At 52.6% G+C, this 26,167-nt stretch overlaps 16 protein-coding genes across 16 annotated transcripts; 7 read left to right on the top strand and 9 right to left on the bottom strand.

The window, feature by feature from the left end:
• Window positions 1–155: 155 nt before the first annotated feature.
• Window positions 156–738, bottom strand: BO97DRAFT_271426 (uncharacterized protein). The gene has a single exon (XM_025690989.1). The coding sequence runs from the start codon at window positions 651–653 to the stop codon at window positions 213–215; it is 441 nt and encodes a 146-aa protein (XP_025553658.1). The 5' UTR covers window positions 654–738; the 3' UTR covers window positions 156–212.
• On the bottom strand, window positions 378–1,487 carry BO97DRAFT_404057 (uncharacterized protein). The gene is made up of 2 exons (XM_025694881.1): window positions 803–1,487; window positions 378–732 (listed from the first exon to the last, which is right to left on the bottom strand). Exon 1 carries the CDS (start codon window positions 1,132–1,134, stop codon window positions 823–825), a length of 312 nt encoding a protein of 103 aa, XP_025553657.1. The 5' UTR covers window positions 1,135–1,487; the 3' UTR covers window positions 378–732; window positions 803–822.
• An 852-nt stretch (window positions 1,488–2,339) lies between these two features.
• On the top strand, window positions 2,340–3,930 carry erg4A (c-24(28) sterol reductase; the record flags this gene model as incomplete). The annotated part of the gene is made up of 4 exons (XM_025697559.1): window positions 2,340–2,365; window positions 2,425–3,258; window positions 3,305–3,636; window positions 3,689–3,930. The coding sequence occupies 4 exons, from the start codon at window positions 2,340–2,342 to the stop codon at window positions 3,928–3,930; spliced, it is 1,434 nt and encodes a 477-aa protein (XP_025553656.1).
• Window positions 3,931–4,063: 133 nt separating this feature from the next.
• Window positions 4,064–6,377, bottom strand: BO97DRAFT_340385 (transcription factor domain-containing protein; the record flags this gene model as incomplete). The annotated part of the gene is made up of 8 exons (XM_025691595.1): window positions 4,064–4,478; window positions 4,526–4,761; window positions 4,813–5,247; window positions 5,293–5,588; window positions 5,640–6,022; window positions 6,075–6,193; window positions 6,255–6,278; window positions 6,330–6,377. The coding sequence occupies 8 exons, from the start codon at window positions 6,375–6,377 to the stop codon at window positions 4,064–4,066; spliced, it is 1,956 nt and encodes a 651-aa protein (XP_025553655.1).
• Window positions 6,378–7,176: 799 nt separating this feature from the next.
• Window positions 7,177–9,705, top strand: aguA (alpha-glucuronidase; the record flags this gene model as incomplete). Its single annotated transcript, XM_025698179.1, has 1 exon — window positions 7,177–9,705. The coding sequence occupies one exon, from the start codon at window positions 7,177–7,179 to the stop codon at window positions 9,703–9,705; it is 2,529 nt and encodes an 842-aa protein (XP_025553654.1).
• Window positions 9,706–9,932: 227 nt separating this feature from the next.
• BO97DRAFT_404053 (putative glutathione S-transferase) lies at window positions 9,933–11,270 on the bottom strand. Its single transcript, XM_025694880.1, has 3 exons — window positions 10,917–11,270; window positions 10,741–10,844; window positions 9,933–10,647 (listed from the first exon to the last, which is right to left on the bottom strand). The coding sequence occupies exons 1-3, from the start codon at window positions 11,119–11,121 to the stop codon at window positions 10,300–10,302; spliced, it is 657 nt and encodes a 218-aa protein (XP_025553653.1). The 5' UTR covers window positions 11,122–11,270; the 3' UTR covers window positions 9,933–10,299.
• A 698-nt stretch (window positions 11,271–11,968) lies between these two features.
• On the top strand, window positions 11,969–12,808 carry BO97DRAFT_271258 (uncharacterized protein). The gene has a single exon (XM_025690987.1). It carries the CDS (start codon window positions 12,097–12,099, stop codon window positions 12,559–12,561), a length of 465 nt encoding a protein of 154 aa, XP_025553652.1. The 5' UTR covers window positions 11,969–12,096; the 3' UTR covers window positions 12,562–12,808.
• Window positions 12,611–13,019, bottom strand: BO97DRAFT_271332 (uncharacterized protein). Its single transcript, XM_025690988.1, has 2 exons — window positions 12,876–13,019; window positions 12,611–12,800 (listed from the first exon to the last, which is right to left on the bottom strand). Exons 1-2 carry the CDS (start codon window positions 12,916–12,918, stop codon window positions 12,661–12,663), a joined length of 183 nt encoding a protein of 60 aa, XP_025553651.1. The 5' UTR covers window positions 12,919–13,019; the 3' UTR covers window positions 12,611–12,660.
• A 773-nt stretch (window positions 13,020–13,792) lies between these two features.
• On the top strand, window positions 13,793–14,995 carry BO97DRAFT_364612 (putative short-chain dehydrogenase). Its single transcript, XM_025692546.1, has 3 exons — window positions 13,793–14,347; window positions 14,414–14,696; window positions 14,756–14,995. The coding sequence occupies exons 1-3, from the start codon at window positions 14,101–14,103 to the stop codon at window positions 14,922–14,924; spliced, it is 699 nt and encodes a 232-aa protein (XP_025553650.1). The 5' UTR covers window positions 13,793–14,100; the 3' UTR covers window positions 14,925–14,995.
• A 200-nt stretch (window positions 14,996–15,195) lies between these two features.
• On the bottom strand, window positions 15,196–15,915 carry BO97DRAFT_309419 (YukJ family protein; the record flags this gene model as incomplete). Its single annotated transcript, XM_025691199.1, has 1 exon — window positions 15,196–15,915. A coding segment is annotated over one exon (720 nt), but the record flags the coding sequence as incomplete, so codon positions are not given.
• A 635-nt stretch (window positions 15,916–16,550) lies between these two features.
• Window positions 16,551–17,932, bottom strand: BO97DRAFT_271223 (uncharacterized protein). The gene is made up of 3 exons (XM_025690986.1): window positions 17,917–17,932; window positions 17,697–17,854; window positions 16,551–17,646 (listed from the first exon to the last, which is right to left on the bottom strand). Exons 2-3 carry the CDS (start codon window positions 17,709–17,711, stop codon window positions 16,585–16,587), a joined length of 1,077 nt encoding a protein of 358 aa, XP_025553648.1. The 5' UTR covers window positions 17,712–17,854; window positions 17,917–17,932; the 3' UTR covers window positions 16,551–16,584.
• On the bottom strand, window positions 17,692–18,434 carry BO97DRAFT_271204 (uncharacterized protein). The gene has a single exon (XM_025690985.1). It carries the CDS (start codon window positions 18,242–18,244, stop codon window positions 17,855–17,857), a length of 390 nt encoding a protein of 129 aa, XP_025553647.1. The 5' UTR covers window positions 18,245–18,434; the 3' UTR covers window positions 17,692–17,854.
• BO97DRAFT_404051 (alpha/beta hydrolase) lies at window positions 18,203–19,474 on the top strand. The gene has a single exon (XM_025694879.1). It carries the CDS (start codon window positions 18,625–18,627, stop codon window positions 19,321–19,323), a length of 699 nt encoding a protein of 232 aa, XP_025553646.1. The 5' UTR covers window positions 18,203–18,624; the 3' UTR covers window positions 19,324–19,474.
• Window positions 19,475–19,735: 261 nt separating this feature from the next.
• BO97DRAFT_404050 (oleate hydratase) lies at window positions 19,736–22,101 on the top strand. The gene is made up of 2 exons (XM_025694878.1): window positions 19,736–20,684; window positions 20,789–22,101. The coding sequence occupies exons 1-2, from the start codon at window positions 20,083–20,085 to the stop codon at window positions 22,065–22,067; spliced, it is 1,881 nt and encodes a 626-aa protein (XP_025553645.1). The 5' UTR covers window positions 19,736–20,082; the 3' UTR covers window positions 22,068–22,101.
• Window positions 22,102–22,294: 193 nt separating this feature from the next.
• Window positions 22,295–23,391, bottom strand: BO97DRAFT_468935 (NmrA-like family protein). Its single transcript, XM_025699795.1, has 2 exons — window positions 23,092–23,391; window positions 22,295–22,990 (listed from the first exon to the last, which is right to left on the bottom strand). The coding sequence occupies exons 1-2, from the start codon at window positions 23,344–23,346 to the stop codon at window positions 22,313–22,315; spliced, it is 933 nt and encodes a 310-aa protein (XP_025553644.1). The 5' UTR covers window positions 23,347–23,391; the 3' UTR covers window positions 22,295–22,312.
• A 179-nt stretch (window positions 23,392–23,570) lies between these two features.
• On the top strand, window positions 23,571–26,136 carry BO97DRAFT_271202 (uncharacterized protein). Its single transcript, XM_025690984.1, has one exon. The coding sequence runs from the start codon at window positions 24,063–24,065 to the stop codon at window positions 25,845–25,847; it is 1,785 nt and encodes a 594-aa protein (XP_025553643.1). The 5' UTR covers window positions 23,571–24,062; the 3' UTR covers window positions 25,848–26,136.
• The last annotated feature ends 31 nt before the right edge of the window (window positions 26,137–26,167 follow it).

Genomic DNA, 26,167 nt, shown 5'->3' with positions numbered 1-26,167 from the left:
CAATTCCACACCCCGGGGATGAGGTACAATCTCCGAACCATCCCCGTCTCCTAAAAGGAGTCGGAGCCGAAGAATTCAGGGTCCGGCAATGCCCCTGACTTAGGCGTTATGGATCGTAATCTGGAGGGTTCATTTATCTGTAACGGACCCCTGAGTCATGTTCCCCGGAGTTGGTTTTGGAAGGTTATATCGCCAGATGATTAGGATTACCGTTAAGATCTTGCTTGGATGATGTCATCCTGGTAAATGAGTAGGGCAGTGGGTTTGGCTGCCAGTGTTGACGGCCTATCGTGTTTATGGTGGATTAGGGGAGGGTTGTTTGGATGTGCTGTCTTGGAGGTGGGTGGGTCCTGAGAATGGTAGGTAGGTCTGGGGTTGGAGGTAGTATAGTGGCATGAATGGGAGCTAGTAGATGAACTGTATGTGAAGAAAGCAATGAAAAGAATGGATTTCGTTGAGCTGGAGAGACTTGCGACGGGGGCCGTGAGGAATGCCATCCAGGCTGCAACCGTCAACATCTCATCGCTCACCATGGGTATACAAATGCATATCTCATACAACGCCTGGAAAAGAAAACAGAAAACAGGACAACATAAAGTACGACAGAGTTCCTCCTCATATCCAGCTATATAGACCCGGTCATAACCGTCCATCAACCTTCTAGAAACGAAGCAATAGGTATCGACGCAAAGCAACACGACACAACCCGAACGAACGAACGCAATATACCAACTAAACTCCGCCAGAAGTCAGCAATCACGGTACATCAGTCCCTGGCACTGGAGCTCAGGACCCGACTCACCTTTCCGATATTCTCGCTCTTCAAACCCCCTCCGTCCCGGCATGAGCCTGCACCGGATAGAAGACTGGCTCGGGCTTCTTCATTGACGGCGAGTCGACGTTCGCCTGATAATAGTACGGCGACTGCCCATACTGCCCCGCCACAGCCTGCTGCGTCTGATACTGCACGTATTGCTGCTGTTGCTGGTACTGCTGAGCGCGGGCCTCGTCCTCCCGTTTCTCGCGCTTGCGGTCCCGGCGGTACTTGATGAGGAAGTAGATGACGCATCCGACGAAGATGCAAAAGAGGATGGGAATGATGATGATCTTGCCGATCAGCTTGGCGACACCCATTATGTTGTGATGGCTTTGTTTGTTCTCAACTGATAGGGTAGGTATGGGGTACTAGGAGGGATGGGAAAAAAAGCGATATCGATATGCGCTGGGTTGGCTGCTTCTGGGTTCAAGACCGGAGGGAATAAAATCTCGGTCAGGGACGACGGACGACGGTTATATCCATCTTCCTTCTCTTTCGATCGCACCTCGCTTCCATCGCTAGGCAATCACATTCTGGGACGCCCAGCAGGGTTGTTTCTGGGAGTGATATCCCAGTCCTGTTGCTGGGCGCTATACTCTGGCGTGTGATTCGGCAGGTTCGACGTGGGTGATGGGCTCATGCACCACCGTCGAGACTCGTCACCCGCATACGGAACAGGTCTGTAAATCCAGTGAGAAAGCTTAGCTGGGGGCTGAACTGAAAAGGTCCTGAAAGCGACCTCTAGGAAAGGTGAGTGATTTTCGTGTAGGCCAATCATGGGGTTCGGTTTGCCGCCGCGGGAGGGACAGCCCATGCATGAATCAACTCATAGGGCTGTAGGGCCACGAATAAAAGTCTCGAGAGCGAGGTTGACGAGGGGGGCAAGCTTTATGGATGCCTGCTTGGCTAATGTGTCTGGAGGTTCCGAACAGCATCCAGGAGAAAGCTCATGGCCAATCTGAGAGACTGATGGGGGCTCGTGGAGGGAGATTTGGTCGGAAAGGGGAAGTGACTTTCTAGACCGATATGATGAAACGGCCACTTGCAGACGTGTGTCCTATGTCAATTGTGAAGATATCGGTATATGTAGGTCGAGGAGTCCTTCCGTTAAAGAAGTCAATGATGGGAATGGTGCACTGTTGCTTGATTGTTACTGTTGACATGATGACACCGAATACGCCGCCATGCATACTGCAACCTCACAGTTTAACTGATCCTCGTTGAGGAGAGGCCATGAAGACACGCTGCAGTTACCTATTTGTTTACCTCAGGAAAGATCGGGTCAGGCAATAAAAGATCCAGCAGTCACGCCTTCCATTGTATGCCCCAGGCATCAACCAGGAATGATCGGGCTGGCCGAGGATGCCGCGGACTCCGCGGGGCCCACGGGAAGCACGGAGAACACGGACAACACGGAGTACTTGCAGTCAAGCACTAGGAGCTCCAATTGTTGAGGCTCAGATATATACTCAGGGGAATCTCTTCCTGCTGGATAACTTGACCGACCTACACGAACAGCAAGATGTCTACCGTGAGCACCGCTGTGAGGTTTGTGCTATCTCTTTCCGAGCCGAACATACAGGTATGCTGATACTAACGGATTGCAGCCCTCAAGCCAAAATGCGCCAGGCAACAAAGAGATCATACCGCTTAGAAGGAAGCACCCCCTCCAATGAAGACGAAGAAATCACTTTCGAGTTCGGCGGCGCCCCTGGAGTGGCACTCCTGATGATCGGCTTCCCGCTCCTGATGTACTACATGTACATTGGAGCGACATTCTATGACGGCCACCTCCCTCTGCCAGGCCCCGGAGAGTCGCTTTCTGAGTTCGCCTCCCACCTCTTCAACCTCGCTTACACGCACGCCTTCCCCCACCGCAAAGCCTGGGCCATCTACTGGACGTTTCTCGTGCTCGAAGGAGTCGGATACCTTTACCTGCCCGGAGTATACGGCAAGGGGAAGTGCCTGCCCCACCTGAATGGCAGACAGCTCGACTATTATTGCTCGGCCGCTGCGTCGTGGTATGTCACCATTGGAGCTGCGTTAGCCTTGCACTTCACCGGCCTCTTCCCGCTGAGCACCCTCGTCACCGAGTTCGGGTCCTTGATGTCCGTCGCCATATGCTCGGGGTTCCTAGTCTCCATTGCCGCGTACGCTTCTGCTCTGGCGAGAGGTGCTCAGCACCGCATGACGGGCTCGCATGTGTATGATTTCTTCATGGGTGCGGAGCTGAATCCCCGTCTGTTCCGATGGATCGACATGAAGATGTTCTTCGAGGTCCGCATTCCATGGTACATCCTGTTTTTGTTGACACTGGGTACGGCTTTGAAGCAATGGGAAGAGCTCGGGTTTGTTTCGGGCGAGGTTGCTTTCTTGCTCATGGCCCACTTCTTGTATGCGAATGCCTGCGCGAAAGGCGAAGAGTTGATCATCACTAGCTGGTAGGTTTATTCTGCCACTTCCGTGGACTGGGCTCACCGATTCAAGGGATATGTATTACGAGAAATGGGGTTTCATGCTCATTTTCTGGAACCTCGCTGGCGTGCCCATGAGCTACTGCCACTGCACCCTGTATCTGGCGAACCACGACCCAGCAGTGTATCGGTGGAACCCAGTGATTCTGGCTGCCTGGGCCGTTCTCTATCTGTTCATGTACTGGGTCTGGGATACGTGCAACAGCCAGAAGAATATCTTTCGTGCTCAAGAGAGAGGCGTTTCTGTAACACGCAAGACATTCCCCCAGCTTCCATGGAGGTCTGTGAAGAACCCAGAGTCAATTCCGACTAAGACTGGTGATTCCATTTTGTGCAGCGGTTGGTGTATGTGGTCCCAACTCTCAAAACAATTGGGCATATGGCTGATATTTGTTAGATGGCATGGCCCGAAAGGTCCATTACACATGCGACTGGTTTTTCGCTTTCTCGTGGGGATTGATCACCGGTTTCAAGTCGCCATTCCCATGGTTTTACTCGATCTTTTTCACAGTGATGATCATTCACCGTGCTCGCCGCGATATTGAACGCTGCCGCGAGAGGTACGGAGAGGCCTGGCTTGAGTACGAACGACGGGTTCCGAATCTGTTCATCCCGGTAAGTCGTCCAGTCAGGATTTGAGACAGGTGGCTGACAATGGAATAGTATGTCTTTTAAACCAAGACCTGGAGAAGAGATATACACTATTTGTCGAAGCTGCGATCGTGGATTGGATTGTAACCAATATGTATAATAACTCTCGCCTGAACAAATTTTAGCTCATGTAATCTGAACTCAAAATATCCATCACCGATCTGTTAGCCCCGATGAAATCATTTAAGAACATGGAAATGTCCGTCTGATTCACTAGAGAATCGAAGGTGTTTTCTGGCCATGAGACATCAGGGAAGGCGATGTTGGCAGCCCCGTCTGCGGCGGGCATAACGAGAGACCCATCCTGATGACGTTCGATTCCGGTCAAGGTTTGCCGCGATTTGACAAGAACTTGAGCAGCCTTGACAAATGCTTCACAGACTGTATAGAGATGCATCGAGCCCCGCGAAAGTCCCTTGATCAAATCTAAGGAGCTCACGGTGTCTTGCAGAAGAGCTAGGTCGATAGCGCTTGCGGTGGTAATAGCATGGGTGAACACAATGACAAAAGGTGTAAAGGACGGGTAAAGCAAGATCCTGTATGTGATTAGCGCAGATCATCCGTCAGACTCGAGAAGACCTACCAATTTACGTATTCGGTTTGTTTGTGGGTTTGCCGACCACGGAAGTAGGTGAAGCACTTGAGGTGACTTTGAAGTGCTAACGTAGCAACCTCATAGCATCGAGATGAGATTGCCATGGCGTCTCCTGGACGAGTCTGTGCCCGATATATCACCGTCAACACCGAATAGGCGATGAAGTCAGCACAGGCCGCAATGCCGTGCAAGGAGTCAGCATAAAGAGCCGATCTTACGTCGATCTGTATTAAGCGTTAGCTAGCGATCCCAGATACACACAGAAAGATCCTTACCGTTAACAGTTTGTCTCTGACTGCCTCTAGATCTGAGGACAGTTTCTCTATCGCTGCGGCTCTCTGCCCATCGCTAGCCCGACAAGCAGATGTTGAGTACAATTCATCATAGACTCTTCCCTGAATAGCAGCAAACTCCATACGAACGATGCTCATCAGATCCCACGGGCGTTGTTTAGGATCTTCTGATGGTGAAAATAGGTCTGCATCTATGTCGTGGTCTTGAAAGTGAGATGTCACACCAATATTCAGAGAAATATTCTTGTCAATCGTGTATAATGCCCAGAAGACATGGCGCTTAGCCTCCGCAAGAGGTACTGAGTCGTTTCTTAATGCTGTACGTCTGTGCAATCCCAAGGTTTGACACATGTTGAAAGCCAATGATAGATATGTCCAACAACGCTGGATATCAAACTCCTCTTGTGATTTCGTCACCTGTGAAAATTAGTCAAAGTCAAGTATGGAAATCAAATTACTCACCCCAATCAACAGTGCCTGTATCTTCTCTAATGTTGGATCAATCATGATCGCTGGGCTGGTGAGACCTGCGGCAAGTTGTTTCTCGCAAAGTTCCAGAGCGGCTGACAAGTCATAACGCACAAGGTCGGGTTCTTGAGCATGTAGGTAGTCGCGTATGATGTAGAAAAAAAGGCCGTAGAAAAGTGTGAGCGTTCCAGCAGGGGCTGGGTCGATTGGAAAGTATATAGAGTGACACAAGGACTCTATGCGAGATGCGTTTATCCAGGACTGACTGACCAAACCGAATGGAAGTTGAGCTGCCTTGGGTTAGCACGCCAACCGAGAGGAAGAGGGAAGTTTTAACGGACCTTTGACTTTCTTTACCACAGCGACGACCAGTTCGACGGGAAGTAACTGCTCTTTTCGCTGAGCATTCGGATGTGTCTCTCCATGTGTCGTTGATGAGCGGTGCCTGTCGAGGCTGGTTTTGAGAGACGCAAGTGCCGCTGACACGTAGTCGCCTAATTGTACATTCTGAGAGCTGTCTGCAGCAAAGTAAGCAGCATCCCTAGCTACAAGAGTCTCATGATGGAACGATGAGTGCCCTTCAAAAGGGGGTATAGTTGGCCCTGTCGAAATCGGTTCGGACACCGGCCTGACTGAGTCAGACGCGCTGGAAGAAGGTGTCATGTGCTCAAGTGTCTTCTGGATCGTGGCCAATTGTTCCTGTAATGCAGAGAAACGCGACTCACTAATTTGGACGATCAGTCTGAGTAGTATAATCTTGGGCCATGGCTTCATACTAGTCGTTGGGGTTATTGCTGCGAGGAGACTCGGATGCCGTCAAAGGTTCGCCGACTGGCCTGCAGGGGATTCCCAAGGTGCCACAGCTCGAGCAGGGACTTGTTTTGTCACATTTGATCTGTTATCCTACTCAATTAGATAATGCCCTGTTATGCCAGTCTGGCCTCCGGGTGATATACCTTGCGAAGACGACAATTGTCGCACTATGATGGGTCAATCACTATTACACTCGATGATAAGCGGAAGATGCATACCGCGCGGGCCCGAAAGCTGCGAACAGTGAGGGATGCCCTCGAAGACATTCCGGAGACAACAATTTCCCGTTGATGCAGATACGCGTCTGGCGAGAAGGAGAGTTCGAAGTTAATATAAACCAAAGTCAGCGAATATGTTGAGCTGCAAAGAACGAGCAAAAGCTGACTGGCAGCAGGGGTTTGATAACATACGAGCTCTTCTGGGAAGAGGAAGTGCGCTATACCTGATATGAGAGAAGCTGTCATGTGATTTGTACTAGGTACGATTTGGACTAGCGCAAGTTTTTAAAGGGGACCGGGCTGCAATGCAAATTGCCTAAATTGGCGATCGCCAGCCAAGTCCAAGTTGAGTCCCCCCGGCGGGCCGTCCATGCATCACAACTTCCGGAGATTCTCCGTGGCAGACACGCTACATGTCGGCTATCCATTGACGCAACCCTTTCTCCCGGCAAAATCGGCAGGCTTTTCTCCTCAGTACTGTTACTCATGCTCTGTGGCCTCTCGCGCACAATATACCTCAACTTTCAAGCTACAGTTTCATAGACAGCGAACCTAACTGATAAAGCCCCAATGCAGCGCTTTTCTATACCCATGAGCTCAGGAAGCTCACAGATAAGCATCATGGTTGACAGCTACTCAGTTTCTTCGATTACACCGGATCCTGACCAACCAAAACAGCCTGAATGCAGCATTTAGCATGAGGTCATTTCCCCACGCCTATGGTCCGATAATGCGGGGAGAGGAACTAGCTCTGAATACTCGTTGATTACCATATATGTATCTCCAAGATGCTTTACTGTATCTACAAGCTTGCTTTCGATGCATTGCCTCGAGGTTTATTAATACCATGGGACATTCCAGCTTTACATTCTTGGTATGGGGCCTCTTGTTCTCACTGGCAGCGGCAGAGGATGGGTTCGCTGGCTGGTTGCGATACGCTCCGGTACCTTGTGACTCTGTTTGCCTGCAAGGGCTTCCTTCAAGACTTAATGTGTTGAACAACACCAAGGGAAGTCCAATTGAAATAGCAGGTCTCGAATTGGCGACCGGATTACAGTCCATCGTCTCCAAGAACCTGACAAGTACGCAACCACGTTGCGATGTATCAGATTCAATCTTGGTTGCAACACTTGAGCAATACAAACATAGGTGCAACACGGCCGTCGATATCCCCGAACTTGATCAAGATGGCTTTTGGCTGCGATCGACTGGCAAGAGCGTCCAAATCTTGGGGCAGAGTGAGCGAGGGGCTTTGTATGGAGCATACGAGTATCTTTCTCTCTTAGCCCAAGGCAACTTCTCCCATGTTGCTTATGCAAGCAACCCACATGCTCCGATACGCTGGGTCAACCAGTGGGATAACATGGACGGAGTTATCGAAAGAGGCTACGGTGGTTTGTCGATATTCTTCAAAAATGGCCGGATCGTTGATGATTTGGCGCCGGTCAAACAATATGCCCGTCTTCTAGCGTCGGTTCGGATCAATGGTCTTGTCGTCAATAACGTCAATGCGAATGCCACTCTTCTCACGCCAGAAAACATGAAGGGCCTGGGTCGGATTGCAGATGTATGCCGATCGTACGGTGTCCAGATCGGCGTTTCGCTCAACTTCGCGTCTCCCAAGACCCTAGGCGGCCTGGACACTTTTGATCCACTTGATGCAACCGTCATTGCCTGGTGGAACAATATTACAAACAGTTTGTATGACCACGTTCCCGATCTGGCAGGGTATCTAGTCAAAGCCGACTCTGAGGGTCAGCCTGGGCCGAACACATACAACCGGACATTGTCGCAAGGTGCCAATCTTTTCGCGCGAGCTCTCCAACCGCACGGAGGCGTTCTTATGTATCGCGCTTTTGTCTACGACAGTAATTTGAACGAGTCAGACTGGAAGGCAGACCGAGCGAAGGCCGCAGTTCAATACTTCAAAGATCTGGACGGCGAGTTTGAGGAGAATGTGGTCGTGCAAATCAAATACGGGCCCATTGATTTTCAAGTGCGCGAGCCCGTGTCGCCCCTCTTCGCGAACCTCTTCAAGACCAATACTGCCATCGAGCTCCAGGTGAGCCAGGAATATCTGGGTCAACAAAACCATCTGGTCTACCTTCCACCGCTGTGGAAGACTATCCTTGACTTTGACCTTCGAGTCGATCACAAACCCTCGCTGGTGCGAGACGTCATATCCGGGGAGCGGTTTAACCGTACTCTGGGTGGTTGGGCGGCTGTCGTCAACGTTGGTACCAATACGACGTGGCTGGGCAGCCATATTGCGATGTCGAATCTATACGCATATGGGCGACTGGCCTGGAGCCCTACACACAATTCGGAGCAGATTCTGAAAGACTGGACACGGCTCACCTTCGGGTCCAGGCCCCAGGTCATCGACACCATCACCAACATATCCATGGCCTCTTGGCCCGCTTACGAGAAATACAGCGGAAACCTGGGCATACAGACTCTGACAGACATCTTATATACCCATTACGGCCCTAATCCTGCCTCCCAAGACAACAACGGCTGGGGCCAATGGACTCGAGCAGACCACCTATCCGTAGGCATGGATAGAACTGTCGCAAACGGCACCGGGTACACAGGTCAATATCCTGTGGAGATCGCTCAACGATACGAATCTCTCAACTCGACCCCCGATGACCTGGTGCTATGGTTCCACCATGTCCCGTGGACCCACCGACTTCACTCCGGCAAGACGGTCATCCAGCACTTCTACGACGCGCACTACGCCGGGGCCGAAATCGCGCAGACATTCATCCGACAGTGGGAGTCCCTGCACGGGCTAATTGACCAGGAAAGGTACGACGCAGTGCTCGATCGGCTGACGTACCAAGCGGGACACTCGATCGTCTGGCGCGACGCGATCAACAACTTCTACTTCAATATGACGGGCATACCAGATCAGAAAAGACGGGTGGGCCATCACCCGTGGCGCATCGAGGCGGAGAGCATGGCGCTGGACGGCTACAGGGCGTACACAGTGAGCCCGTTCGAGACCGCCTCAAACGTGACCGCCATCGTGACTACGACCAACTCCACCGTCGGGACCGCCCGGACGACCCTCGGCTTCCCGGCGGGGACGTACGACATCGCCGTGGGCTATTATGATCTGCACGGGGGCGAGTCGCACTGGACGCTGGCTCTCAATGATAAGGTGGTGGGCGAGTGGGTGGGTAATATGCGCAACCACTCGCTGGGTAACTCTGTCTCCATCTACTTGGACGGTCACTCGGCGACACGCGTCACGTTTCGCGGAGTCAAGGTGCAGAAGGGCGATGAGTTGAAGATTGTCGGTCGGCCTAATGGCGTTGAGCCTGCGCCGGTGGATTATGTGGTGTTGCTTCCGGCTGGGGTGGTGGATTAGGTGTCTGAGTGGATGCTCTGTCTGCATCGTCGAGATCAGAGTCGAACGGATTTCAATGCTCTAGTTCAGTCTCTGCATAGAGCAGCTCAAAGTCAACGACCCTCTTCACAATTGTAAACCGTAAGCGAGCTACGAGATAGAATCAGCCGCTATGCCCCACAGAAATACCGTGCTTGAGTTTTTTCCAGAGTAGCTTTTTCGTCATGAGGAGACTATGCAATTGCGTTGGAATTGATTGAACTCTGCTTAGGCTGCTCTTAATTGTTTCATTCGTATCAGCGTCGGAGTACAAGGAGTATACGATGAGCTGCACTGCTTTGTAGTCCAGAGCAAGGCATACAAGCTTACGCCGTGGAGGCACCGTCACCCTTTACCAGTCAAGCAGTCAAGCATCGATACCTTCACATGACTGCTACATTTGACCTGTCAAGACTCGCGAGCCACGACCCGATCGCGACATTTCAACCCAACGCTACGCCAACCGCCAATAACGGCAACCAACAAACCAGCGAACCACCCCGACCTTACAACAAAAATAAACAAAACATATCGTTACCATCATATGTACTAACAAACTAGATGACTTTTCCGTACTTAAGAAGAAGCAGCAACAATCTTCTGCCAGCTATCACGGGCCTTCAAGTCCTCCCACCACTTCTGCACAGCAGGGTACTTGGACAGCAAGTCCTTGAAGCCAAACTGCTCGACGAAGGCACCGTAGGGGAGGTGGTTCAGATCAGCGAGCGTGACCTTGTCACCGGCGAGGTACTTCTGCTTGGACAGGATGCGCTCATAGCCCTGGAGGGCGTTGTCCAGCTGGGCGAGGTGGGCCTTGACGGCGGCCTCATCGGTTTCGCCCATGCCCTTCATTCCCTTGAAGACCTTCTCGAACGCGATGCCGGAGGCGGGGGGGTCGAAGTACGAATTCTCGACGGATAGGGCCTGGTTGGGGTGGAGCGTGTGCGTTAGCGACATGCCTTAGGGGCCGGGCGGGGTAAGACATGACATGACATGACATGACATGACATGACATACCTGCTGGTACTGGGCGTAGGCCTTGAGGTCGGACTCGGCGGGGGCGATCTCGTTGCCCTGGCCGCGGTACTTGACGGCGACGTAGGCGGCGATGGCGCGGCTTTCTGTCGTAGACGGTGGGGTGTTAGTGATGGTAATGTGGCTTGCAGAGGGAAGAAAGGGTGAAGACAACGCACCGAATAGCTTCACGCCGGTCTCGGTATCTTCCAGTACAGGCACCTTTCCGAAGGGTTGGAGGTTGTTCAGATACTCCGGGGACTTGTGCTCGCCCTGTGCGAAGTTGACGGGCACGAGCTCGTGCTCGACGCCCTTCTCGTTAAGGGCCACCATCACACGCTTGGTGCAGGTGGACATGGCGATACCGTGAAGCTTGAGGACCATTTTGGTGGTGGTGAAAGTGAGGGATTTGTGAGGTGAGTAGTTTGTGAGTTGAATTGAGAGTGCAATTGAAGCAGGGTGAGGGGGCAATGGAGTTTAAGTAAGAGTAAGAAGTGAGGGGCAGGGATGAGAGATGAATTGTACACGTATAAGTATGTCGGAGACAAGCTCCCTCTCAATCCATAGCGGGGTTCATGGATGACAGGCGGGTCTGACCGCTTACGAGAGTGGAAAGAAGGAGAAGCTGGGGTGCGGAATCAGTTCCGCGCTGTGAGAATGGCATTAGCAATCAGCCCCATTCGATCACAAATATATAACCTTCGATTTGAAATCAGTATGAGAATATGTCTCCGGTTAGAGATACATCAACTAAGATGCTCCCGCCCAAACAACCGGATTACGCCTTCAGGATTGCACTGCGGACTTCTATCGACGGGATCGCAGAAATCAGGGCGAGATGGCCTAGTCAAAGGCCAATTACCGACTGGCATATGCATTAGTGCGATATATACATCTTGATTCTTCCAGCGCCATGAATGCAACAGGTAAATTAGGGGGGGTGGCGAGGTGCAGCCATTGGCTGACGCTTCATACCAAAGCCAATCAACATCAATGAGGGCAGAAGCTTGCTGCGGAATCAAGGCTGAGCTGAGGACAAAAGCCACATTGATGAAGTTGTTGACTGAAATGCTTGGTGTGTAGAATAGTGAAGTCGTATACATGGTCAAGCAAGATTACTGAACGCAAGAGCATAGTATAATTTATGGGAACCTTGTGATTCATGAATGATTCAGTAACTTGCTGCATGGTGAAAGTTAGAATAATCTGAAGCCAAGATGTCCATAGGTCTGAAGTGACTGGGACTGTTTGTCTCACGATGTAATCAACTCGCTCTGTTTGCCTTCAACTGTCATTCCTTTTTGCTTCCAGTCGCGACATAGACCCTTTGGAGGTTGACCTAATCAACCTCCAACTAGCATGTCTCGATATCCTCAGAACATATGCCTAGATCCCACCTTGGCATCTGCAAACGTCGAGGCTTCGCGCAATTCACAAGATACTGATCAAGTTCAAGTAGTGCTTTTTCTTTCAGCCAAACCACTCATCCGTTCTTTTCATATTCAAGCTAACATGTCAAAGACTGTCATATCACCCGCTGCAATGATGTTTCTCAGCTCTTCTGACCACGACCTTATCATATCGGAGAGTTCTGCCTCGCAAATGTCATTACAGCCGACATCCCCCATGACAACGCATCGAAAAAGTTCATCGGGCCGGCAAAAGGGACCACGAAAGCCTCGACAGCACATTTCAGGTGCAAGCCTGGATGAGGTGGCTAAGCTTGAGCAATTTGCGCGACGGCAGTTCATCGCATTTCTTGACAAACAACGTACAACATGGCCGATAAAGGAGGCATTTCCTGATCTGAATCCCAGCCATTAAACATATGAGAGTGCAGTGGCAAGAGTCCGCAAGCTGTACGGCACTTGGAAACATCGCAGTTTGGGCCTTGCGGTGAAATGTTATGACCACTGGGCTTCATCACAGCCAGGGGGCAAGCCAGGGAAATACATGAACTGTACGGACTTCAAGGAGTTGCGCTGCGCATTGAATGCCTCGTACGATATTCGCTGGGTGTCGTACATTTTCTCCTGGGCAGATGATGTCGTCTCTTTTCATGACTGCTCTCCACTTGGAAGAGAGTTTCTAAAGTGTGAGTATGGCACTGCGATCTTGCCTGGAGAGATTGCGCTGACCAAATGAATAGACTGTACAATCCAGCTGATGATCCGTGCTCATCTAACTGCTCTGTGTCGTGACTCAAAGAGCCCTTCACCGGGAGTTGGCGAAGTTTGACCGAAATCATCTTCTTGCCACTTTCGATGGGCTTCACACCCATGCGAAATGGAAGCCTTTGTCTGTACAAGACTTTCCGTTTCGGACTGTGTCAGTCGTTCGAAAGCGCTTTTGCCGGAAGCCAGTTGACATGAACACCGACAAAGATGGTTATGTGGGAACAGATGACGAGAATCTTACGACGAATGGTACGACAGAGAATTGCACCGCTTCAGATCGACTCGATGTACGTGAGTCTGCTGAAGAGGGTGCTGGACCTAAGATTGAAGAGCATGGTGGTGAGTTTGCTGCTGAGGAAGTCAATGAGTCTTAGGGGAGGAGCCCATGTGAAAGAGGAGAGCGTATCGCCCTGGAAATTTGTCACTTGGGTTTAAACAATGATTATTAGCGTTGCATTTCTGCATGAGACCGACATACGTGCCTGATGAGTCTTTCTCCGCCTTACACCGTGGACAATAGCACTTGGAGGCATGATTTCATGGCCAAACATCCTCGCGGATCTCGACCTAAGAAGTCCGACTGAAAGATGGCCATCGTCTCATGGTGCTCAAAGCAAGATACCAACTGTGGTTGCATAGATTCACAGCCTCCATTGTATTCTCCGGGAGACCTTCATTATTAGTCAAGACCGTGGCCAGACATCGCTTACAATCAATGGAAGAAAAATCTCAGCTTACCCTATCGATTTGTAAGCCGGAAGTTGTTGCTTGCTTAGCGCATGACAAAACCTTGTGCGTTGTATCCCGTTATCGACAAGTCATAATGGAGAATATGTCAATAAGGGACTTGGGTGAGCATCTTGAGCTGCTGACGGGAAGGAAGATTCATAAAGAGGGGAAGGTAGGTAGGCTAAGCTCGGGGCCTCCGGACTACTACCCAGAGCAGGGAAACATCCGTAACATCCGTCAGCTTCCATGTTCATCCAGAGATACGGAATCTTGCTTCACAATTAAGCAAGCTCGTCTCACCATTCTTTGAGTTTCCGGTTGCTTATCAATGATGAATCTCCCAGTGTGCATTTGTAATGCTCTGGCAACCACAGCAGCGGCTATATAAGCCGTCAGACCGCACGAGGTACAGGATCTCACCAATCAATCCATCGATCCAATCTACCAGTCTTCCACAATGGCCAGCAGCACTTCCCCAGTAGTCCTCATCCTGGGCGCCGGCCGCAACATCGGCAAACACACAGCTCAGCTCTTTACCACCAAGGGCTACAAAGTCGCAGTGGCAGCTCGAAGCATCAACGAGAATGACAGCACCTCAACCCAGCTTTACCTCCAATGCGATCTGTCCGACCCAAATGCCGTACAGGATGTGTTTTCGCGCGTGAAGGCCACCCTGGGTGATCCCAGTGTCGTGGTCTATAACGGTACGTTCCAACCTCAACCCAATTGTACCTCGTGGCCACGCCAATAATTCTTCTCGGGATCTATAGCCTACGCATTGACACAGACCGACGCCGACGACATCTTCAGCCTATCGACCACGCAATTCAGCCACGACCTGAACGTCAACACCACCAGTGCCTTCGCCGCCGCCCAGCAGGCTGTCAAAACATTCGAGAGGTTGCCTACCTCCGCGGCGCGGACGTTCCTCTACACTGGGAATGCGCTTAACGGATTTGCCGTTCCCCTCTTCTTCACCTTAGGGGTCGGGAAATCGGCTAGTGCGCATATGATTGAGTCTGCATCGCTTGCTTATCGGGAGAAGGGATTCAAGTGAGTTGATCTACGCTTTTCCCAGGTATGAGTGAATCGCTTCACTAACTGTAGAACAGGTTCTACTACGTCGATGAACGCAAGCCAGACGGGTCGTCCGACCCTGCCGTCGATGGTGAAGCGCACGCCAAACTGTTTGCGGAGCTGGTCGAGCGCGAGGACCAGGGACCGTGGCTGCAGACGTTCGTCAAGGGAGAGGGATACAGGGTGTTTCCCGTTCGGGCGTGAGACTGATCCTGTGATTTGTATTTAGGGATAGCGACGCCTGAGAAGAACAACCTCTGTACTGTGCTTTCATGTCTATGTCTATAGCCATAATCAACCATACTCATCCAATCCATTTCAATTCTCCGACCAGATAACAACTATCCAAGCCCCTCCATCAATCCCCAACCCCAATTTCAAAACCGAGAATGAAAAAAAAAAAAAAAAAAAAAAACAACAAAAATCACCCCAAAACAACGCCCAACTCCCTCCCCTCCCCACCAACAACCGCCCTCCCCCGATAATCCGTAGGAACCACCTGCGACGCAAACGCCAAAAACACGGCCTCCCAGCGGCCATCCTCAAACCGAAACACCATCCCACCATCCTTATGGACCGCATCCTCATACGTCTTCCGACTACCCTGATTCATATGCACATCATGAATGCCGCAACCCCCAGAGCCCCCAAACGCACTGCCAAACACATACGCCGTCGCGCGGCGGTGAATCGCATCCTTCAGAATGGGCTCCAGCTCATCCAGCATATCATTGTCGTTACCAGGGATATCATGCGGAAGGAGGCGGCCGGCTTCGAGATCGAGGAGCTGGGGCGTGGTTCGCAGGTAGTCCAGGCCCGGGAGGGTGGGGTGGTGGGGTTGGTTGTATCTGTGGTGGTAGCTGCGGGCGTGGTAGCTATTGAAAACTTCGTCTTCTTCCTCGTCTCCGTCGTCGTTATCGGAGTGCGGCTTGATGCGGTGGAAGCCCGGGTCTAGGTCGGCCAGGTGGTGGACGAACGGGTGGTGGGCGAAGTCGCGGATGAACCAGAAGACGAGGCGGGTGTCGGCTTGCGTGGATTTCACGTTGATGGCTGCTTGGATCTCGCGGTCGAAGCCGTCGGCATCTTCGGATCCGTCGCGCAGGAAGAGGTTGATGTGCGGCGTGGTGTGGTCTTGGTGCGCGGATTGCGCGATGAAGCGCGTTGGTCGGCCGACCCAGACACCGTAGTTGCGGATGGGCATTGCTTTTTAATTATTTTCTTTTGGAATATACTGTGGTCTTGTGGCTTGGACTCTACACACCTTTTCTAAGGGGAAGGGGGGCTACTTTTATAATTATCATGCTTGGGATGATGAAGCTTTCGGGACACGGGAAATAGGAGAGTGTGGAGAATGTAGGAATGGATCGAAGCTACTAGTGTGACACCGCTGTGGATCCCAAGGGAGACGATCATCAAAAAAAGAGGGCCGTATAAGGAACTGGGACCTGAAAGAGTATTTGTTTGGGCGCCTGGTTGCTGAAGCTATATTTGACATTGCTGGTTGAGATCTCCATCTTAATGAGACCGTGTGGAGCACCCACGAAGTGGACAGCAAGATCATGCATAGTCTACCTTCCGAAACTTGAAAACATTGCAAGACTATGTGATGAGCTCCAACAGCAAGCCTTCAACCTCCCACATTTTTACTTCGCCGGTACATGAATATCGTACACATAGTGTGTTCGAGGAGTCACTTATGTTCTGCTCTTCAGACATCTATCTCTTCGAATATCTCCGACCATGGATAATCACCGAGGCCATTTCTTGAGTAGTTGCTACACTTTAACTCCTTATTGCCTTTTCTTCTTCACCGAAAAACACAGTGAATTGGTCTCTACCTAGAACTATTCTACTACTGGAAGTATCACGCTTGGTCTCTGCTGCTCCCGGCAACGCCTTGCTCTGCACTGCTCGCGCCAACGCCTGCCCCCTGCCCGATAATGGTCGGCTTTACAGACTTCAATCTCAATTTTCGCCACATCCTTCTCACCTTGTACCTTGGATCATCTCGAAACTCCAAGGTAACCGCGTGGATTACCCTCCATCGAGAATCAAGGTCTTCGCTCCCAGTCCCATACGGCCTGTTACCGATGTTGACTATATTCCACATCCACCACAAAGTCTGTCGCAAGAGGTCGGATTCGTGGTGAATCTTCAGTGCTAATCGATTGACAAAAAGGTGCTGGATTGGAACTTCCTGGTTCATCTTGTGCAACATCAGACACTGATCCTTTCGGAGATAGTTTTCCAAGCCACCGCCCTCCTGGGTTTCCGGGTTCAGCTCTGCTTCTATTTGTAAAGGCTCCGAATCATATAGAAATAGATGTAGTTTTTCGTCAGGATCGCCCGTATGACCAGGGCGACGGATGGAAGCGATTGCCCACCAGTGCCAACGTGAACCCTCCTGGCGGCCTTGACGCGTAGCAAAGAGAGCTGCATGATACGGCCGCTTCTCTCTGCGGCAAAACTGGCGCACTTGATCCGCGTTTCTGTTATCTCGTCTCGAAATGTATCGTCCGAACAAACGGAAACAGCGGTCTCTAGTTGACGTGAATGCCACCGGGCGAGTGACTACCTCAAACTCGGGGCCTAAATGCTCCCTTATGTCCCGCTCAAACAATCTCATGATGTTCGACGCAGTAAACAGGTCTATATTGTCATGTGCCGCGCTTAACCATTGAGGTTTTTGGTCATCATCGACTGGCCAGTGAAGGTGTGGTAATACGCAATAAGGCCAGACACCGTATGGTTCAGGTTCATGTTGTGTCGGAGGTTCACCACTCAGAGGTCGCTTTAGGGACTGATGTGGGTCTGGATTGGGTTTGGGAGTAGGCTCTTCTGAGTCTGGGTTGCGAGCTGTTTCCTGAGCACGCGGTGTTTTCGAAGACTCTGATGGTGTCTGCTCAGTTGGCGTTGCTAGTCGAATCTACGCATGGTTAGCAACGCTTCAAAAAGCCTTTTGAAAAGGATACGCACTTCATCGTCATCCATTGCACCTTCTGTCAGTCAGAAGCCCGTAATACGTGGAAGATGTTTTGGCAGGAGATTATTGGAGATGATCGGCGTGGGAATGATAATGATAGTTTAAAATTGGGAACAATAGAGGCTGCAAAGAACGAATTGATGGATTGTTGCTAAGAGAGGTAGATGGTTAAGAAGATCAGAATCCGAACCGAACAGAAGGAAAGTAGCTCACTGGAGCTGGCAGGCACTCGAGCATGGAAGGAGCAGTGGCTACGTTCAATCGAGCTCACAGGAAATGAATCCAGTAGGAGGAAACCTCGTAAGTGTCCCGAGTCATAGATCGCCGCTTCCTCCGACCCAAGTGCCGCAAAGACTTCTTCCAAGACACCGGGTGAAGTGCCCCGAACGACATTCCAAAGAGACACATCAAGGACCAGAGCTTGGAGCAATCGAGATCGGGATCGGGATCTCAGTGTGCGGTTACGACCTCCTTTTGCTTTTCGGCCTGTATACCAGCAGCCCTGAGATACTGTTGATCCACTACCGAGGGTGAGGCGCATTTCTGTTTATCGTGCGCTTCTTCTAGCGTCAGCGCGATAATTCAATCTTTCTCCTCCTCCTCAAACACTCTCGGCAGTAGATAGCGAACAGGCTAAGTACTTAGTGTCGGCAGTAAGCGCTGATCCACATCAGCCTCAATCCAACTGTCAAAAACTCCCACTCCCATTCTCAGCTCACTCTGTCCAATGCCTCCCTCCACTTTCTCATTTCCTTTACTGTCATTTACCACTTTGATATAACAATAGACAATATCACGCTGTCTGTAGTCAAGCATGTCTTTCTCTTGGCCATCATCACCGTCGGGTTATATGCCGCCTTTCTGGGCCTGTTGACCCTGCCTAGCTTCCAGGCGCATGTGGTTTACCTGCATGCTGTTCAAATGACCTGGTTCAAGGACCTCACTGTCACCGAGTCATTTGGTTTTCTTCACAATCAAGTCACACCTTTTATCATCCCTACTCCGGATGGCCACCGTCTCTTCGCCTGGCACATATTGCCTCTTTCCGCCTATCACCAGCACGAACGTGCTCTCTTGTCAGAAGACACTCCGGGCGTGATCACCAACATCACCACGCGCCACGCTTTCCATCTTCTCTCCTCCGATCCGGACGCCATTTTGGTCCTTCACTTCCACGGGGCCGGAGGAACCGTCGGGTCCGGATACCGCGTTCCCAACTACCGAGCTGTAGCGGCGGGCCACCTGGCGAAAAGCATCCACGTTCTCACCATCGACTACCGCGGCTTCGGTCTCACTGCTGGCACCCCATCTGAGTCGGGCCTCATAACCGATGCTTTGGCGGTCGTCGACTGGGCCATGAACGTTGCCAGCATTCCTCCACATCGCATCCTTCTCTTTGGACAGTCGCTAGGCACCGCAGTCACTTTGGCCGTAGCCCAACACCACGCCCGCCAGTCCCCACCAGTAGCCTTCAAGGAGATTATACTTGTTGCGCCGTTCACCGATGTTGCCACCCTAGTGTCGACTTACCGCGTGGCCGGCACGCTTCCTATTCTGGGTCCTCTGGCGCGGTTCCCGACTTTGTTTCGTGCTCTGCAAGGGTTCGTCCGCGACCAGTGAAGCAGCGGGCAACGCATTGAGGAGTTTGTTCAGGCAAGTGAAGCAAATAGCCTGCCATACCGGTTGACAGTGATCCATGCCGAGGATGATTATGATATTCCGTGGCGGCATACCCGAGAGTTGATTGCGCGTGGAGTGCGCGCGTCGGGCAGGGACAGGGGCGAGGAAGCGGATGTGAAAGTGGATCTAGGAGCATCAGGGACGATCAGGGAGTGGCGATCGAGCCGAGGGGTAATACGAGAGGAGATTCTCAAGACAGGGTTGCATGATGTGGTCATGGGCGATACAGTGGTGTCGATGGCGGTGATGCGGAGTCTGGAGGTGTGACGTCAAACCTTGGCGGCATAGACACAGCGAGAAGTTGCATATTGGACCACACGGGATAGACACTATATTCCAACCACCTTTTTAGAGCCCTGATTCTTCACATCAAAATGAATGCACATTGACTCCAATATCAAACAATCCTACCACACTGCGTCGATCAACCGAGGGCAAAGATCAGCCCTACCCCCTCCACCCCGGGCCCTCATCATCCAACCCGTTGGAAGCGCTCATCATTTCGTCAAATGGACCCGGCGGCAGACGATCCATGGTTCACAGCTCTGTCAAGGAGAATTGACATTCTGACATCAGACCCCCATATTCCAAGTTGGCACGCCACCAGCCAAATGACCTTCTCCTCTGGTACCCCTTCTTAACCTGCTTTCCTTGCCCATCAAGCTCACCTCCACCCCCGGACGTACGACATCCCTCACAATGCGCCTTCCACCGCCACCGCAAAGCCCCGAAACAACTCAAACCCAAATCCACGCTTACATCCTGGGCGCAGGAATTACCTCCCTCTCCGCAGCCGTTCATCTCCTGCAAGAGGGTCACCTTCCAGCCTCGCACATCCACATCCTCGAGACCCTCGAGCAAGCAGGCGGCGGGACCGTCAGCTCCGGCAATGCGGAGCAGGGATACCATTTCCGGGCCGGCGGGATGCCGCTGTTGAATGGGAAGGCGATGGCTACGTTGCTAGCGGAGGTTCCATCCGACGCGCACCCGGGAAAGAGTGTTCTGGATGATCTGTATGAGTACTGGGGTCAGTCGCCGACAGAGCGGTATCACCATGATCGCCAGGCAGAGGACCATGCTCAGCATCAGCAGCAATCCCACCAGACGCGGCTCCTGCGGCGTTCGAAGCACGGACTAGTCCGGGTCGACTGCAAACGAAGCACGAATTTGGGACTGCGAGACCGGGTGGAAGTGTTTCGGTTTATGAACAAGAACGAGACGGCGTTGGGGAGATCGCGGATACGGGATCATTTCGGGAAGGGGTTCTTCGGGGGTTGTTACTGGGGGGTATTGAGTACTACGTATGTTCTCCTTCATCCTTAGGCAGGCAGGCAGGGCGGGACAAAACAGTCTAAGGCCCATGCACTCCATTCTGAACGCACAAGCTCACAACGGTCCCCCCCAGCTTCGGCTTCAAGTCCTGTCACAGCGCAGCCGAATTCCACCGCACGCTGCACCGCTTCGGCCACGACCTCTCGAACCTGACAGGCTCACACCCGCGACCCTTAGACGGCGCCCAATACAACCGGCACGAGTCGCTGGTCGCGCCGATTGCCCGGTTCCTACGCGCTCAAGGCGTGGACTTCCGCTTCAAGACCACAGTCACAGACATCATTTTCGCGTCCGCCGACCCGGAACCAAGGCCAACCTCCGGTGCCTCGAGCTCAACCTCAGCCAGGCACGCAGGCAGCACCAGCCTGAAAACCGGCAGTCACGACAGCAAGCCCTCATCGCCAACCTCTGTCACCGGGCAACAACAAAACCAACAACAAGCATACCCACCGCGCCTCGTCTCCGCGATAATCGCACACCCGCCTAACCAACCCGAGCAAACAATTCCGGTGACCCCGCACGACATCGTGCTAGTATCGCTGGGCAGCGCGATGTCAGGCTCCAGCGTCGGCAGCAATACAAGCGCGCCCTCGCTCTACCAAATGGAAGCGGACCAAGAGCTGGATGAGAACTGGCTACTGTGGCTAGAGCTAACGACCAAGGACTCACGCCGAATGGGCAACGCGTACAACTTCTGCACGCGGCTGGCGGAATCGCGGCTGGAGTCGTTCACGATCACGCTGCGGGCGGGCGGGAACCGGATTGTCGAGAAAATCACAGGCGCGAACACGGGCATCCGTAACATCGCCGGCGGTGGGTTGTTCGTGTCGCTGGTCGATGCGCCGTGGGTGATTAGTCTGCATGTGCCGCCGCAGCCGGTGTTCCCCGATCAGCCGGCCGGGGTGCAGGTGCTTTGGGGGTATGCGTTGTATCCGGAGCGGAAGGGAGAGGTCGTGCAGAATATTATGTTGGAGTGTACTGGGGAGGAGATTCTGAGGGAGGTGCTGGGTCAGTTGGACTTTAAGGAGGCGGAGGCTGAGAGGATCTTGTCTGCTGCCATTACCGTGCCTTGTGTCGTGCCGCGCATGGCCGCCGGCTTGCTGCCTCGCTCCGAGGGCGATCGGCCGCGTGTAATCCCGCCGGAAATCCGGAATCTGGGGCTCATTGGGCAGTTTGTTGAGATTGAGGGCGAGGCGGGTGTCGCGGCCATGGAGTATAGTGTGCTTGGGGCGCAGATGGCGGTGCGGAAATTGATGGAGATGGGGAAGACGGAGAGGAAGCTCGAGTCGGAGGAGCAGCATAAGGCCAAGCAGCCGCGGAAGCGGAGTTGGCTGCCGTTGCCTTGTACTTAGACTGATGCCAGGTAGTGGTCAACTTCATAAGGACCGACGGTATGGTGCCTATGTGCATTGCTCAAGAATAACTAGTCACAAGATAGACACACGCACTTTCCCTCGATACAGACGGGAAGTAGATCAAATCGGATATCCAACGCCATCCAGACCAGACATGGAAGCACAGCTTTCTTGTACCAAGATATCAAGGGAAAAAAAAAAAAAAAAAAAAAAAAAAAAAAACCCCCCCGCCTCGCTCTAAACTAACGCTTCTTCACCCAGTCACTCTCCTCCAACCACGCCTCCAAATTCTTCAGCCCAGGATGCAACTTCCGCAACCGCGGGATATCCGCCCCGTACCCCTGATCATAGAACCAAGTAAACATCGTGCGCGGGTCACCCATCACCCACAGAATGAGATAGCAGAGCACGCGATATGTGGTAGGCAGCGGACGACCGATCTTGGCGCGTGCCGTGCGCTGCAGATGCTCGTAGGTGAGGTCATCGCCTGCGAGCGACAGACACTGATTGCGGAACTGGCCGGCGCGCACCAGAGCCGCGGCCGCGAAATGGCCTACGTCGGCGACGGAGACACATTGCAGCGGCTTGCCCTGCAGGTAGGCGTCCCAGGCGGTGGCGGTGACGCGGCCGGCGAACCCGGCGGTCGGCGCCAGGTTCTCGAAGAAGAAGGTCGGGCGCAGCACGGTCCAGGTCATGGCACCGCCGTCGTGGGCTTCTTGCGTCCGCGTGAAGAGGTGCTGCTCGATGCGGTGCTTGCTGATGAAGTGCGGGATGTGCGTCGGGTTGTCGCTCGAGGCATCGCCGCCCCGGTCTACCGAGCTATACACGAAGTGCGGAATGTGCTGCGCTATCGCTTCGTCGATGAGCGCTTTGCCTTGGTGTTCTTCTTTTGCGACGCTTTGGCCTTGCGCGAAGGGGTTCTGGGGGCGTGAATGGGTGTTAGTGGGGCCCCGGAGGATTTAGTACAGATATGTTGAGGGGGTGGGGAACGTGGGGACGGGGAGCGGAGCTTGGGGCTTGCCTGGACGCTGAAGACGCCTGAGATGGGCAACGTTGCGATTTGTTTCGCGCGCTCGAAGATCTGGGCTGGGTGGTCGAGGTTGCCGAGCACGAGCTTGATCTTGGAGGACTTGGCGGTTAGGCGGCGCGAGGCGCTGGAGTGCGGGTTGCGGGTCACAGCTAGGATCTCCACGTCCAGTTCTTGCGCGAGCAGCGCGTTGATGACAGCGCTGCCTTGGTTGCCGGTGGCACCTGTGATGAGTAGTGCGAGGGGCATGATTGTACGAGGTGATGTGTAGGAGGGAATAGTAAGTAGTAGGAGTTGAAATGTGGAGCAAAGAATCAAGTGGAGAAGGAGAAGCAATTGACAATTTGACAGGCAATTAAGCTCGGGCGATCTCCCCGGATCAGTCATCAGTCATCAGTCACTCTGAGGTCATTCGCGGAGTCCTGCTTAGTCAGTTCAACTGTTCTCTCTCAACACTGAACCTTGAAGTCAAGGTGAATTTCCGCTTTGAGAAGAGCCTGGGATGTTCTCATCATAGTTATCGGTTTTTTCTAAGTGATTGTGCACCGCCTCAAGCACGACTCCAACCAACCAAGCACAATAGCCTGCTCCGGTGCAGCCACAACCCCTCATCTCGCGTGCTATTTTGAGCGCTCTCGTTAGTGCTACCGCAGCCAGCCTGCATTAGTTATAGAGGAAGAAGCATCTGCACTGGCTCCGTCACTACTAGCCCTCCAAGACATGACTAGTGTATCAAGTGGTGCTGGAGACCGTTTAAGAAGTTGCAGGGATGGTTCACGCTCAGCCCCAACGTCACTGAACAGCCACACACCCTTTACCCGGAGAAGGGGGTGCCATGAATCGCTAAATTATGGTAGGGACACACATATATAAGCTCATCATCTGCCCTCAATCGATGGATCTGTCTGTACTCCACTTCTCATCTTCATGAACAAGGCCTTTGAACAGCACAACAGATATTCAAGATGTATCGGTATACAGCCAAGCCGGCTCACCTTTCCGAGATTCTGGATCTCTATCCCGCCCAGGAGTCATTATGTGCGGGGTGGGCACTCTCGAAAGGTCGACTGTGTTCTAATCCAGTCAAGGCAGCCAATCGAGCTTCTGCTGTGCGCCTCCTTGATGAAGGCAGTCGACGAACGGAGAGAGGTGAATACATGGACGATCTGATCATAGATCTAGCGTCGCTTGTTCTCTGCCACCGTCATACGGAACAAGCTTCTGGGCTTGTTCAGGAGTGGCAGGGTCAGATTCAGGGTGTTCGCCTAGCTTCGTATGAGGTGGAGGATATCGGTGCCCGACAGGAGGTGAAGCATATCGGTCTTCGCATGGAGACAGCCCGACCTGAGACGTCGAGGAGAGAAAATAGATCTCTACCGTTAACAGAAGTGCTCCAATCAAGACGATACGAGAATTCGCCGCAACGTTCTGCTGCGGAAGTTTCGAATTTGCGCAAACCTGAGGTGAATCGTCCGGGGCGACCATCTGGCCTGGGTGAACAGACCAGTCACAGGGCAAGGATTCCTGCTATTAGGGTATATGATACTATCACTACGGTCTCTTCACGGCACGCAGCATCTACAGAACAAACTAGGATACCCACTGCTTCTGCACCAACTGTTCTTCGTGCATCTGCGTCACCTGCACACACCCAGCGGGTGAGCTTAACTGCTTCATCTTCGAGCTCCAATCCTCCTACTTTCACCGACCCGGTGAACAGCTCTCGCGCTTCGACAACTCATTCGGCCTCGACTTCTGCCTCTGCCTCTGCCTCTGCCTCTGGTTCCAGTTCTACTTCAACCACCTCGTCTACAAGTACCAGAACGACTTCAACCCGCACTACCATTTCTGCTACCACACGCGCGGACACTGCCTCTCTTCAGACCACGTCCACTTCTGCTATTACTAGCACAACCACCACCACGACGCACAGGGCCTCGACGAGGTCAACCAGCCTATCGACGTCCCGTCTTGCCCCTAGTGTCGTTACGACGACTATTTCCCCTTCCTCCCCAACTACAAGCAGACGTACCATTGCAACTATGGATTCAGGAGCACCAACTGCAGTGTCGACAGCTACCCCTCCACGTGCTGCAGCAACGGTCTCCAGCCCGGATACAGCTTCATCCTCTGCGACTCAGCCGACAACCCATCCTTCCAACATAGTCGTCCCGATTATGTCCACATCTCCCAGCACAACCAGACGTGTCACTCCAACCATGGAGCCCGAAGCACCAACTTTACCTTCTATAACTACCCCTCTAAATGATACAGCAACGACCTCCACCCCCGATGCAGCCTCAGCTGCTACAACCCAACCTTCTACAGCCGAGGCTCAGACAACCTCCACCCCTACCTCTCCAAGGACTCCAGCACCCGAAACCGCCCCTGCAACCTCGGCTCCCACAACCTCAGCCACCCCACCGCAAAGAGCCCCCCGAATCCCAAGCACAACGTCAAGCGACACCACATCGCAAGCAACCCCACGTCCAGAAACAAGCACCCCGCCGCCGCGTACCCCGGAACCCAAACCGGAAAAACCATACACCCCGACCCGCAAGCCCATCGAAGGCGACTGCCCGATCTGCTACGAGCCCCTCGTGCCGAACCCGCAGCTATCCCGGGATCTCTCCATCGTATACTGCAAGCGGCAGTGCGGAACGAACTTTCACTTCAACTGCATGTTTACGTGGAGGCAGGTCGAGGAGATGAGACCGAGTTGTCCGATGTGTCGGAAGGCTTGGGAGTGAGCTTTCTTGGGTGGGGGTGGTGTGGGGTTGGTTATGAAAGGGGCAGGTGGAGATATTTCTGAGTTCTGGACTGTCTCGGTGTGCTTTCGGATTTGGTCTTGGCTTTTTCTGGTTATGCAAAGTGTGTTGCTGTTATGATGATGGATGGGCTATCTTGTACGATTAACAAATTCTAAGGTATTGGTTTGTCTTGTTCAGTTTCTGGGGTCTCGGCTTGAGTACCTTATCTTTTGGTCCTTGATTAATTCACAGATCTAATTAATTTGGGAGATGATGGACCTCTTCTTGCTACTCTACCTCATATGGGCCTGTGTTTAATT

The sequence above is a fragment of the Aspergillus homomorphus genome (genome assembly GCF_003184865.1).
Source record: "Aspergillus homomorphus CBS 101889 unplaced genomic scaffold BO97scaffold_8, whole genome shotgun sequence".
Lineage (NCBI taxonomy): Eukaryota > Fungi > Ascomycota > Eurotiomycetes > Eurotiales > Aspergillaceae > Aspergillus > Aspergillus homomorphus.
This window is presented reverse-complemented; position numbering and strand designations above follow the sequence as displayed.

What these genes read in the sequence shown, in the direction of transcription:
- BO97DRAFT_271426 (XM_025690989.1), bottom strand. Translation starts at nt 653, where the DNA reads ATGGACGGTTATGACCGGGTCTATATAGCTGGATATGAGGAGGAACTC.
- BO97DRAFT_404057 (XM_025694881.1), bottom strand. Translation starts at nt 1,134, where the DNA reads ATGGGTGTCGCCAAGCTGATCGGCAAGATCATCATCATTCCCATCCTC.
- BO97DRAFT_404053 (XM_025694880.1), bottom strand. Translation starts at nt 11,121, where the DNA reads ATGGTCCTCAAGCTTCACGGTATCGCCATGTCCACCTGCACCAAGCGT. An exon ending in GACCGGCGTGAAGCTATTCG is followed by an intron (nt 10,845 to 10,916) that starts GTGCGTTGTCTT and finishes CGTCTACGACAG; the next exon opens with AAAGCCGCGCCATCGCCGCC. An exon ending in CCTACGCCCAGTACCAGCAG is followed by an intron (nt 10,648 to 10,740) that starts GTATGTCATGTC and finishes CACCCCAACCAG; the next exon opens with GCCCTATCCGTCGAGAATTC.
- BO97DRAFT_271258 (XM_025690987.1), top strand. Translation starts at nt 12,097, where the DNA reads ATGTCTCGATATCCTCAGAACATATGCCTAGATCCCACCTTGGCATCT.
- BO97DRAFT_271332 (XM_025690988.1), bottom strand. Translation starts at nt 12,918, where the DNA reads ATGAGCACGGATCATCAGCTGGATTGTACAGTCTATTCATTTG. An exon ending in TTGTACAGTCTATTCATTTG is followed by an intron (nt 12,801 to 12,875) that starts GTCAGCGCAATC and finishes AGTGGAGAGCAG; the next exon opens with TCATGAAAAGAGACGACATC.
- BO97DRAFT_364612 (XM_025692546.1), top strand. Translation starts at nt 14,101, where the DNA reads ATGGCCAGCAGCACTTCCCCAGTAGTCCTCATCCTGGGCGCCGGCCGC. An exon ending in CAGTGTCGTGGTCTATAACG is followed by an intron (nt 14,348 to 14,413) that starts GTACGTTCCAAC and finishes CGGGATCTATAG; the next exon opens with CCTACGCATTGACACAGACC. An exon ending in TATCGGGAGAAGGGATTCAA is followed by an intron (nt 14,697 to 14,755) that starts GTGAGTTGATCT and finishes ACTGTAGAACAG; the next exon opens with GTTCTACTACGTCGATGAAC.
- BO97DRAFT_271204 (XM_025690985.1), bottom strand. Translation starts at nt 18,244, where the DNA reads ATGCGCCTCACCCTCGGTAGTGGATCAACAGTATCTCAGGGCTGCTGG.
- BO97DRAFT_404051 (XM_025694879.1), top strand. Translation starts at nt 18,625, where the DNA reads ATGACCTGGTTCAAGGACCTCACTGTCACCGAGTCATTTGGTTTTCTT.
- BO97DRAFT_404050 (XM_025694878.1), top strand. Translation starts at nt 20,083, where the DNA reads ATGCGCCTTCCACCGCCACCGCAAAGCCCCGAAACAACTCAAACCCAA. An exon ending in TGGGGGGTATTGAGTACTAC is followed by an intron (nt 20,685 to 20,788) that starts GTATGTTCTCCT and finishes GGTCCCCCCCAG; the next exon opens with CTTCGGCTTCAAGTCCTGTC.
- BO97DRAFT_468935 (XM_025699795.1), bottom strand. Translation starts at nt 23,346, where the DNA reads ATGCCCCTCGCACTACTCATCACAGGTGCCACCGGCAACCAAGGCAGC. An exon ending in CAGGCGTCTTCAGCGTCCAG is followed by an intron (nt 22,991 to 23,091) that starts GCAAGCCCCAAG and finishes TCACGCCCCCAG; the next exon opens with AACCCCTTCGCGCAAGGCCA.
- BO97DRAFT_271202 (XM_025690984.1), top strand. Translation starts at nt 24,063, where the DNA reads ATGTATCGGTATACAGCCAAGCCGGCTCACCTTTCCGAGATTCTGGAT.